This window comes from Diospyros lotus, chromosome 5 (assembly GCF_014633365.1).
Source record: "Diospyros lotus cultivar Yz01 chromosome 5, ASM1463336v1, whole genome shotgun sequence".
NCBI lineage: Eukaryota > Viridiplantae > Streptophyta > Magnoliopsida > Ericales > Ebenaceae > Diospyros > Diospyros lotus.
The window spans coordinates 17,317,406-17,330,320 of NC_068342.1; the positions used below are offsets into that span (position 1 = coordinate 17,317,406).

The window sequence follows — 12,915 nt, forward strand, 5'->3', positions numbered from 1 at the left end:
GTACATTTCTAAAGTGAAAATACCATTCTTTTCCGCAAGGCCAACATAGCACACAAATTTGGTGAATCAAATACATCAATTAACCAGTAATGCACTTAAGCTAAGGATCCACATTTAGCCACTCAGCAGCTACTGACTCTAAGGACTTCAAAGATATTTCATTATTAACTGCATAATGTGCGCTTAACCACTGGATCGCTGAGTCATCGACACATCAAGGATCAAATGTAACAATTGTTAAATATTTTCCTGAGGAAGTATTTAAAGATCACACATTTTTCTGTGCTGTGAAAGATGACATTGTTAAATCTCTTACAACCTTACCTCATGAGCGTCAAAGTATAGCACACTCATCTTGAAGGCCAAGCTTCGAGTGGCCAAAGACCTAGCGGAAGCAGATCTACCTATGATCCCCAAGACGAGGCCGCGGCACCGGCGCATTCCACGGCACAGCGGCTGGACGGAGCCGAGCCAGCCGGAGGCGGAGAGCGCGTGGCGAGAGAGGAGGTGAGTGCGGCGGAGTAGGCCGAGGAAGAGGGCCATGACGGTGTCAGCGACTTCATCGGCGCGAGAGACGTCGACGTGGATGAGGCGGTGGAGGCCGAGCTCGGCGGCGAGGGCGGAGTCGACGGCTCGGTCGGAGGATCCGAGGCAGAGCACAAGCTGCCAGGGGCGGAGGCGGCGTTGGGCTGCACGGGGGAGGAAGGCGAGCGAATGGAGGAGCACCGCGGCGGCGGACTCGATCTTGGCCTCGGCGATGCGGCTGAGGGGGATGTGCTCTACGCCAGCGACGCCGGCGAGGCAGTCTTGCTCGAGGGCGGTGTCCTCGATGCAATTGAGGGTCACCACCAAGGGGAGAGGCGGAGGTGCAACCTCGCTACGGTGAGCCATTGTCGCAGCAGATCTGGCGACTCACCGGTGAAATTAGATTCGTAATACGTCTGCCTATTCTATTCTCTCTGCTCTGCGGGTGAAATGTATAATTTGCTTAAAGAAGAAGAAGAAGAAGAAGAAGTGATGATTTTTCTGTGAGGTGGTGGCGAGACTGGTGATGGGATGATGGGTCGTTGTTTCTTTCTTCTCACAGTGCTCCGTTCGGACCCTAGTGTTGCCCTCTTTTCTTCTTTCCCAAATACCCCTGCAATTTTCTTTAATTGCTATTATACTCCATTCGTTTCTTTGAATGCTCGTTTCGTTCCTTTCTCCTTTCTCCTTTTGTTGATTTGAGTGTCCCAAACCTTTAATCATTTTTATTCTTTTCAAGTTTGGAGACAGGAAGAAAGTTTACCTGAGATGAGAAAAATTAATAAATCTCCTTATAAAATCATAACCCGTACCCTTACCGTACCAAAGCAGCATGAAAATATTTAATTTTTTTTAGCTCTTTTCCCATTTTCCCTTTTATTTCTTTTCCTATCTGCAACTCTCTGTTAATGTTTTGAATACTGATTTTATCATCAAACAGTTGTGTCTTGTAGTTGTAATGTTGACTTTCAAGTTAGTTGGCTTTGAGGGCATTAATGAGAAGAAGAAGAAGAAGAAGGAAAAAAAAAATCAATTAATCTTACATAAATTTTACTAGACTAGACGTTGACAGCTACATAAATTTCAGCTAGAAAGCTTTTATATTAACAAGTAATGCACTGAAAGCCAAAATAAAGCACCCTTCTCATGCATCTCTAAGGGCAATGGTTGGGGACTTATTACTTCAAATTGTGTTGGACCCAAAGTTTTAGGACGAGGGTTCTAAGAAAGAAAGCGAATGAGGATATGATGGGCATTTGAAGCGCAAGACATTGAACATCCAACAAATATAGTCTACAAGTGGAGACTGCTCATTAATATACAAATCACACTTTATTGCTGACTACCAAATTGAATCAAAAATGACAATTGCCAAAACTCTGAAAAAAACAAAAAAAAAAATAAAACAAAACTCTTACTGCAGGCGTTTCAAGCTTCTTCTGGTCCAAATATTGTAGCACCTATATACATATATGTGTATGATCTACATCAGAAATCCGGTCGAAGCACCCTATATTGATGTTGCATATATGTTATTATGAGCTCCAGGGATACAACATGAAGTGCGGCAGTATTCCGACTAAGCTGTATGCCGACTCAACAAAATCGTATACAGCCTCCACCAAAGTTACAAAATCTCCACCACAATCACACATCTCCAATGAGAATGGTCGAATGAGTTTCAAAAAAATTTCCTCCTGAAGCTCCTGGTGGTTGCTTGATATGAGTGCATAAGCAGTCCAACACCAATGCCCGCACCAATGCACATTCCTAGCCCAATCCCAACACCAACTCTTACGCCCGCATTGAACCATGAGAGTTGGCCATCCTCGACCGCATAGGTGTCCTCTGAATAATAGCTGCTTCCAATCTTTTCATCCAACTCAGAGTCATCAACTTCTGCCTCTGAGATCTGCAAATTCCCCATATGGAACAGTTGAAACAACAAACATATGCAAGGCCAGCAACCCAGTAAATATGGTACGAACCTCATGGTAAAGATTTTAAGAGAAACAAACAAGAAAATAATATAAGAATCTTACGGTACAATGAAGAACTGCTTGTGGAAGTCATAAATAGAATTTTCAAAGAGCATCAACATATGTAAACTGTCTTTCATGGCAATACAAGCTTAGAGTTGAAGTGAACAGAAGAAACTGCAGTTTTTAAAAAATTAAACAATTTATAACTTGGACCACAAATCATGCTCTATCCAGACAGATTATGCTTTTAAAGCAGCTAGATTTAAACACTCATTTGTCAGGCTAGCCAAATTCTACTGCACCATCACTATGTTCTCTTTTTCACAAGAACTGTTTTAAATGTTTGTGATGCCCCGATTAAAATCATATAGCTATCTCATGAATCACGCTTGCCCACTTGTGCTGTCTTCAAAATAGTCTGAAAGGCAAGGTCACTTTTCTCTTCCATTTGCTTCTCCTCCCACCTCATCCCAAAGGCTTCTTCTTCCAAGATTATGACTTGGAAATTATAAGTATATATATTCTCAGTGACATCATCTGACAAGCTTAAGATCTCAAGATAATTGATTGAAGAATGGGTTCAGATTCAAGATAATGCCAAGGGACGTAGGCTGGACTGATAAGAACAAGTGATGATTCACAACCGTATCAACATCTTACATATCAGGTCACCTTCCACCAGAATATAATAACCAAATAAATAAAGCATGCCTCTCTGTAATATTATACATGTTTGGTCTACACCAGTTACTTCATAATTTGGGCAAAATGGATGTGTGTGTGTGTGTGTGTGTGTGTTCTTTACTTGACAAACTTTTAAGTATGTGCAGTTACCTTGACAAACACAGAGGGAAAAAGGAATTATACACCAACTCTTCTGATAACTCTAAACAATGAAGTCATATAAATTTACCACAGCAACAATGTCCGTGAGAACAACGTATCTTATCATTACCCAAGTAGTTGAGCTTCCCTTGGGGAAGTTAGTTGCGGGAAAAGGGGCAATAGAACAAGTGAAAGACCAGCTTGGTGGAATGCGAACAAGATAGGATTGTGTCCATCAATGTCAAGAATTGGAAATTCAAGGTAATTTAGGACAAACAACAACATACCAAGATTTTACCCCCCCCCCCCCCCACCCTCTCTGGGATAACTTATATAGATTTTAGCTCGTTGATCATTTCTATTTATGGTCTTATCTTCTATAATGCCCCTGTCACTAATATCATACTTAAGTGTCTTCCACCATGTTTTACTTGGTCTTCTTCCTTTACCTTTTTGCAAGCTACTTGTTCCATTCCATCCACTCTCTTTACAAGAGCCTCTACTAACATTTTTCTCACATAATCAAATCATCTTAATCATGTCTCACACATCTTATCTTCAATATGGGCCACTCCAACTTTATTATGAATATCTTTTTTTCTAATTTCATCTTTTCTTATACGGCCACACATCCATTTTAACATCCTCATCTCCATTATGCTCATATTTTGCACAAATTAGTGCTTTGCAGCCTAACAATTTGTGTTATGCAGCAAAGTTGGTCCTATAGTTGTTTATAAAATTTTTCTTTTATTTTTTTTCCCGTTTTTGCTCAGTTTATAACCATTTTCTTTTAGCTCCAATAGAATCTTACTATCACATAAAACACTAGATGCAATTTTCTACTATCACATAAAACACTAGATGCAATTTTCTATTTTAACCATGCTGCCTTATTTCCATAAGTAACATCCACATTAATCCCCCTATCCCTTTTTTGACTATTGATTCAAGATATCTAAACTGATCATTTATTGGTATGGCTTGATCTTCCAATTTTACCATAATAATATTATCCACATTTATATTTTTACTAAACTTGCATTCCATATATTCGGGTTTCATTCTACTTAACTGTTACGTTCCTAGGGTTTTCCAAGGATGTAGAATGGAATTATGGAAGAATTTGGGAGTGAAAGAATAGAAAGGGAGGGAGAAAATAGAAGGAAGAGAGGGAATTCAAAAGAATGGAGAGAGAATTAGGAGAATTAAGAGAGAGAAACATAATTCAAATTCATTCATAAGCTAACATTCTCTACTTCTTTAGCCTATTTATAGGCTGTTACATCCCTTCAGTTAATAACTAACTATAAGTACAACACTATAATAGTCTAAAGTACAACAAAGAAAAATACATGTAATAGAAGAATTACTCCTATGCCCTTGGAGTCGTGACATTTATCCCATTCTTGAGAGGTTTCTTGTCCCTAAGAAACTTATTACAACTGTGACTTTTTCATCACCCAATTCCTACTAGTTCCTCTTGTTGAAGAAAGGAGATATGAAAATACTTGTTATACCGAAGGGAGATAGGGTGATAAGAAGAGGTTTGAAAGATTTAAAATTAAAGCAAGCTAAGACAATAAAGAAGGGATAAGAAATTAGAGATAAAGTAGCTCCATAAAGATAGGATAGGCACTTAAGTTTAAATCCTATCTTATCTCCTATCTTATCTGTTGGATCCTATTTAAATTTGTATTTTGTATTCCTGTATTCTGGGAGCAAACCAAGGCTTGCTCATGTATAAATACCTTATCTATGTTTAATACAAATTGAGAAATCAGTTCATTTGTTCATCTCCAATTATCCCTAAGGTGCTCCCACCTAGTTTTCTTGTATAATGGGTTGTTTGACAAGAACCTCTTACTTGGACTGGTGGCTCTTCAATCGGTATTTCCTCAACTGTGGTTGGAGGAGGAGGAATCTCATCACCATGCAAGATTGGATCAGAAATGGATCTCGACAGAAATTCCAACCCGAAAACTCGAGGAAGAAGTCCGTTACTAGGCAGGATTGGATCAGGAACACCGACCTTGGCAGAAAAACTGTTGATGAGCAAAATTGAGGCAATAATGTTGGCAGCATGTTGAACACGCTATCTATTCTCTGACCATATTGATCCATCATCTCCTGGTGCCTCTCCAATTCCCTCTGCATACTCTCTCGAGATGCAGCAAGATCCTCTCGCACGTTCTCCCTTATAGCTGAGATGTGCTCCCTGCTATAAGTGACGACCTCCTGAGTCCGTAACATCCTCATTTCTAACACCTCCATCCTCGTCTCAAGTTGTTTCATCCTTGTGCCTTCCGTCATTTTACTTCCTCCAAAGAATCCTTTCTGATCTACTTCCAATTTCTAATCAAACATCAAAATTCATTGCTGATCTATTTCCAAGGATTGCCTAAGATCAGCAATTTGTCAAGTCCTCTCCAATCGGCTCTACTGCAGCTTTATGAGAGTTTGGTCAAAACTGTTGTAGCAAATAGAAGTCGTCTAGATCGTCGGAATCACCGCCAGAAGTCGTTAGTTCTATCGCAATTTGAGAATTCGCTAAGAACTAACCATTCTTAAGATCTGATTTACTATGAACAATCCCCTGAGAATCGAACAATTGTTGTTATCCTCTGGAATGAGAATCGATCGCCACACCAGCCAACAACCAAGGATTGATTGCTCTTGATGAATCGCAGTCACCTGTTACTCTGCTTCCCAATTCGCGATCGACTACTCTGGATCCGCCTCCTCTGTTGATCAATTCCAATGCAAACCAATAAAATCCGTCGGAATCAAGTCAAAAATTGCCTAAAACTCGCCTCTCACTCACCTTCCAGAGAACCAAGCAGATCTACTTCGCTAGGATCACTTCTAATCAACAATTCGCTAATGTCCAACAATCATGCAGGAGATTGTTTCTTGAAATCACCTTCCTAATTTGCTTGATTTGCTTTAGTAGCCGAGGACTGCCTGACTTCACAAGCCAGAATTTGCCTTCAAATTTTGAACCTAATTGCTACGAGTTTGTTGGAGTCACAGCCGAGGATTGATCGGCTCTCATACCAAATGTGACGTTCCTAGTGTTTTCAATGGATGTAGAATGGAATTATGGAAGAATTTGGGGATTGAGAATATAGAAAGGGAGGGAGAAAACAAGAGGAGGAGGGGGAATTCAAAAGAATGGAGGGAGAATTAGGAGAATTAAGAGAGAAACATAATTCAAATTCATTCATAAGCTAACATTCTCTATTTCTTTAGTCTATTTATAGGTTGTTACATCCCATCAATTAGTAACTAATTGTAAGTACAACACTATAACAACCTAAGGTACAACAAAGAAAAATACATGTAATAGAAGAATTACTCCTATGCCCTTAAGGTCGTGACATTAACTTCCTGTAGATCTTAAAGTGTTTTTCCATATCTCAAGCTTAGTATTTGGGTCCTTTTTGTTTCATTTACTGACAAAATATCATCTATAAATAGCATATACCACGACACCTCTACTTGAATATGTTTAGTTTATCCATTACTAGAGCAAATAGGTAAGAACTTAATCAAAATCCTTCATATATTGGAAAAGCTTCATTATCTCCTCCACATATTCTAGCACATGTTTCTTCTACATGATACATGTCTTTAGTAACCTATATATGAGCAATTCAAACTCTTTTATTCTCTAAATTCCTCTTATAACTTCTCTAGGAACTTTGTTGTAAGCCTTTTCTAAATATATAAACATCATATGTAAGTCGGCCCTTTTGTTTATCTCTAAACCTTTTCATAAGGTGCCTCAACAAATATATAGTCTTCATTGTTAACCTACAAGGCATAAAAACAAATTGGTTTCCCAATGAACCTTGGTATCTCTTCTTAATCTTTCCTCAATCACTCTCTCCCAAAGTTTTATAGTGTTACTCATTTGCTTGATTCCTCTACAATTTCCATGACTTTAAACATCTCCTTTATTCTTGTAAACAAGCACTAAAATGTTATTCCTCCATTCATCTAGCATCCTTTTAATTTAAGGATCATGTAAAAAAAAAATCTTTAACCAAAAAATGCCATATTCTCCCTTGCATTTTCATGCTTCTATCAGTATATTATCTGGTCCAACTGCTTTAGCATTCTTTATTTTTTTCAATGCTTGTTTTATTTCATTTGGACATATACGTCTATAGGATATGTAATTTCTTTCTCAAAGTTACTAAACTACCCCAACATAGCACTTGTCTCTCCACTTTCATTGAATAACTTTGAGGAATCTCCCACCTCTTTTTGATCACCCCCTCATTTACTAGCATTTTTTGGTTTTTGTCTTTTATGCATTTTTCATTTGGCTTAAATCTCTTGTTTTCTCTCTCTTACTTTAGCTAGTATATATATACATGTCTTTCTCCATCCATTTTATCAAATTGTTGGTATAATTTTTTATACAACTTTTGACTTTGCTTCACTAATTCTTGTTTGCTTCTTTTTTGGTCAAACTCTACCTCTTTAGGTTTTCTTCATTACAACAATTATGTAAAAACTCTTGTAGCAAGTTTTCTTAGTTTTAATTTTCTCTTGTACTTCTTCATTCTACTGCCAAGATTCATTTTGATTTGAGACTTTTTTTCTTTGACTCTCCTAGAAACTTTTTTGCAGTGTTTTGAATAACAGTAGCCATTTCACTCCACATTTGGTTAGCTTATCTTTCTTAGTCCAACCTTCTGTCACACACTTTTTCCTCAAAAATAGTTTGTTTTTCACTTTTTAAAGCCCATCATCTCATTCTTAAGCCTCATTTTGTTTAATTTTTTATCCATATTTTAAGATGGACTTCAATAACTAAAAGTCTATGTTGAATGGTCAAGCATTCTCCCAATATAACTTTACAATCCTTACCACAAGGTGATCCTCTTCTCTCAAAAGAAAGTAGTCTATTTGGGTAGTTGATATACCATTTTTCTATTTCATTAAGTGTTCATCCTATTTTTTAAACCTACTGTTTGCCATGATAAGCTAATAAACCATAGCAAATTCCAAAATAGCTTTACCCTCATTATTTCTTCAAGGTAATTTATGAAATGACAATACAGGTAAAACTAATGGTGAACAACAGTGAATTATTACAAGCACACATAAGGATATACAGGAAGCTAGATTGTGCAATCTTTCATACTCATCCTAAGTTAGGCAGGATAAGGATAAATGGGTATGGAGCCCATCAAATCAAGGAACTTTCTCAGTTCATTCATTTTAGTAGCTGTTTGCAAGAAAGGTAGATTGCATCCTCCTTGAAAATTTTTCTGGATGTTGAAAAATCATCCCTTGGCAGCCTTCCTTGTTTGGACTGCTTCACTTAATTTCAAGAAAAGGAATCTTTGCACCATTGAGTGATGTTATTTCTGTAAAAAGGACCCGACCCACAAATTAATTCATCTCTATGAAATCGGTTGATTATTTACTTCTTCAGTTTTAAATGGCCTCTGATATTTGGTTCTCCTCTATTTTTAGCATCCAGTGAGCAATGCCAATTTCAGTGTTGGATGTTTTGTTTTCTTGGGTTCAGCTTGTCCTAGAAAGAGTGTAAGGCATGTTTGGTTTACTATTGTTCTTGGTATACTAGGGAATATTTTAGGGAGTGTCACATTCCTAGGGCTATCTAGGGTTGTGACTGGAATTAGGGAGAGAAACTAGATGATAGAATTAAAGGAGGGAGAGAGAAATCAAAAGAGAGAGAGAGGGAGAGATTAGAGAGGAAATGAGAGGGAGAGAGAATTAGAGAGATAAGAATCCACTTCAATCATCAACATGCCTTTCTCTACATATTAGGGCCTATTTATAGGCTATTCAACAGTAAATGAAATCTGAAAAATAGCACCCATGTGCTGTTAGAATTATGCCCCACAAGCCAATTATATTTACATGTAATTGATCGTACTTTACATTTTTTGATTCTATCGGAACAATCAATTATTATTGCAAGGCATTTATGTTTTTGTTTGTCATTGATGGTTGTCATTATTTATTGTAATCCATTCTTGACAAAGTCCATAGATCAAATAGGCTCATGGAATATGCTCGTGCATTGAGATGACGATCATTAAACATATTCCTTACAAGCCTTGATCTTAAATGTTCCTAGTCATAGAGTTATTAGGATTGGACACTAATAACTCGGATAGACTAGCACATATGATGCATGCTCAATTGGGAGAATGTCTCGTTTCATGGACATTGGTGTGGGGACAGTAGTGCATATATGTGGGTGCTTATTATAAGAATAAGTATACTGAACTGACCCGCTATAGAATTCCTAATGGTTATTTTTAATATCGAATTGGAATTTCTGTGTTGCAATAGTGCAGATTAATCCTTAGACTTGAGACATCATGGTAGTCTTATATTTGACTGGTTATGCTTTGGTTCATTTTTGGATTCCAATGAAGTCATTAACAAATTATCATTGGGCGTAACCTTATCACATATGAAAGCTTATGAATATCGAAATATGATTCATCACTCATCGATAAGATGAGAAGATGTCCTATGTATTCCGATGATTTCATGACTGAGGAAATCCTTGGCCAAGGTGAGGTGGAAATCAAAAGATGTTTTGATTTCACCTATTAAGTCATAAATCTGGAATGGATACATAGTTATTGAATGATTAGGGTTTTGTCATAAAACCATACCCTAAATTCAATCGGGACATAGATTGATGAAAGGATTTTACTACACGGTATTTGCAATTGAAAAGGTCCGTGTTTTTCATCGTTGGCTAGGTATTCATGGCATGTTGCTAGACGTTAACCATGATATGTAGGGTTTTAGAATTAATTTGATTAATTCTAAAACTATTAATTAAAGAGTTTAATTAAGAAGTCCATAAGATGTGCTAATTAAGAAGCCCATAAGTTTAATTAAAGAGTTTAATTAATCTAATGAGTTGGGCCTTCATATAGCCCAATAAAGTTGGCTTACATCTAGCCCAATGGTGGACCTAAGGGGTCACACACTTAGGTCAAGCCCGTTCCACAATTTAAAAGAGAGATTCGGCCCAATATGATTATGGGCCGAACCTAAATCGTTTAGGGTTTTTTCAAAGGCATAATTAGGGTTTTTACTCTATAAATAGGCCACTTAAGAAGCTGGAAAAAAAGAGAAAAATTTCGGATCTCTCAAAGGCGCCTAGGGTGACTAGCATTACTCGAGGCGTTCGTGGAAACGGCCGATCGTGTGGACCGACTTGGAGGAGTTCGTGTTTGCGACTCTACGGATCAATCAAGGCAGAATCAAATCTTCACGGTTGCCTGGTTTCTAACATGTGCTCCTAACAACTCACAAAATACCTCCTACTAACTACCACAACCTTATTACAATAATACTCTTCTAACTACCCTTGAGTTGTGACAGGGAGGAAATAAAGGAGTTTTAGAAAATTGTGAGAGTTCCCCTCTTCATGGCAAGGGTGACATTCTCATCTCCTTTTTCTTGTTGGTTCAAGGGAATTCGTCTCTTTTTTGAATCTTTTATAAAGTTTTTATGTGATTGCGAGGTGTAAGCAGTTCAAAGTCTCTTTTGAAAAGGGTGAAAAAAAACCTCCACACAAGGAAAGAAAAAAGCTCCGGACTGCACTCCGGGTAACAAACATGTCATAAAATGATTCCCTAAGAATGCTCTTTCAATGGATGCCACACTCATCCTCTCTTTGTCCAAACAAAGGTTAATCATGGAGCAAGCAAAATAAATATCATGGAGTAGATTTCTCAGCTCTGAAGATTATGCATGAAATGCAGACATCATGAGATACCATCAGGGATTATTGAAATTCAGTCAACAAAAGCAACCCCCTTTATCTCTAGGTACTCTCTAGAGGTTAAAATTTCACATAATGGGGCCAGCCTGCAACAAGAATCTTATCAAAAAGTCATAAACAAAAACTAATGCCACCCAAACTCACCGCGGGGAAAAGGGTCAAGTCAACACAGCGCTCGAAAATCAGATATTTGCATTTGGAAATCACCCAAAAGAGAACATTTGGGCATAAATTAAATTCAACATATGTAACATAGGAATTCATATAAAGCTAGGTAGCAAAATAATTAAAACATATAGCAAGATAATTGAACCAGAATACGTTGACACCACTACTGTACCTGCACTTTCTGCTGCAGCACCAAACCGTTATGGTTCCTCTGCTCCTTCCCAATCTCTTCATCCTCTGGGATAGCATCAAGCATGCCATGCCTATGAGGTTTCCGCCTAGGACTAATTTGAATTGTCTTCGTTAAAATCAGGGGAAAGCCTGAACAACACCCCGCGATATAAACCTCAAAGGACGGAGCTGAAAAACCGAATTTTGGCTGGAAAAATGATGAAGCCCCACTCACTATTGATGCAGCGGTGTAACAGTCCATACTCCAGCCAGTCTTGGAATCGTTTTCCAAGCCGACAAACCCAGTACTCCAAGCAGCCTCCATTCTCTCCAGAGAACCACACAATATCAACTCTTCCTTCTCGTACACCTCAAATTCCACGGCCCCTGTGATCTTGACACTATCAGTACTCACATAAGTCACCTCTGACGACTCCTTATCGAGACGATCACGACGGAGCGTCACGGACGTTGCTTCTGAGGCCGGAACGCGGGTGCCATTGATTTCCAGCGAAACCCCAATTTCTCGGCGCAGATGGCGAAGCGTCAGCTGGGTCGGAACACTCTCGACGGCGCACGGTGCGATGCGGACGTAGAACAGCCGAATCTCGAACCAGCTCGAGGCTTGCAACGAAGGCCCGTTCATGAGCCGATACATGTTCGAGTTCGGCTTCTTAAACACCGGCATCGAGGACTCTTCTTCCTGATTATCCATCAAATCCACAAAATTCGACAGCCAATTGCGATCAAAACCAGCAAAAGTCGCAGAATTTCAAACTCGGACGTAAATTAACCGCATAATATATCAGTCGAAAAGCACGGCGCGACCAAAAGCAACAGATTTCGAACAATTGAGAACACAGAATCCGGGGAATTGGGTACCGAACGCGACAAAAAGCAGCGAAATCTGTAAATCTATACCTTGGCGAAGGGAACGAGCTGAGAAACACAGCCACAAGGCATAAATACAGAATTCGGGAGGAAAACCAAGTGAAATAATGAGAACAGGGAGAGAAAATTAGGGTTTTGGATGGAGATGTGAAGATGGGAGCTGTGTTGGGAATTGAGGGAGGGAAGGACGAATCGAAGTGATGTGAATGGAAGAGAAGACGGAGTCAAAAGAGAAGGAAGGCGAGAACTTTGGGGCAGATAGGAGCGGGCCGCGATCACCACGCATCGCATTCATGGAATGGAAGGAAGCTCAGAGCGCCAACAGATTTGGGAGGGAGAGATCACGGTGACGGTGACGGATAAATAGTAACGGCTATGTTATGTTGGATGTTGGTATACAGAAACGGAACCCAACTCCAACCCGACGGAGTATGAATTTCTGAAGGTGAATTTCCTTTTTTTTACAAATTAAAATAATGATTGTTTAAAAGAATAAAGATACCGTTTGGGTTTGGGTTTGGGTTTGGGTTGCGAGAGATAGGTCCAAAATATTAT

At 38.8% G+C, this 12,915-nt stretch overlaps 1 protein-coding gene across 1 annotated transcript in view; it reads right to left on the bottom strand.

The window, feature by feature from the left end:
* The window catches only part of LOC127801379 (C-terminal binding protein AN), a 39,014-nt gene extending 26,317 nt beyond the window's left edge, over positions 1-12,697 (bottom strand). Inside the window, exons 1-3 of the mRNA XM_052336414.1 lie at positions 11,471-12,697; positions 2,214-2,437; positions 325-913 (exon numbers count right to left, since the gene is read on the bottom strand). Of these exons, the coding sequence (XP_052192374.1) occupies positions 325-913; positions 2,214-2,437; positions 11,471-12,184 (1,527 nt within the window). The 5' untranslated portion in view covers positions 12,185-12,697. The remainder of the gene's footprint in view (positions 1-324; positions 914-2,213; positions 2,438-11,470) is intronic.
* Positions 12,698-12,915: the final 218 nt, after the last annotated feature.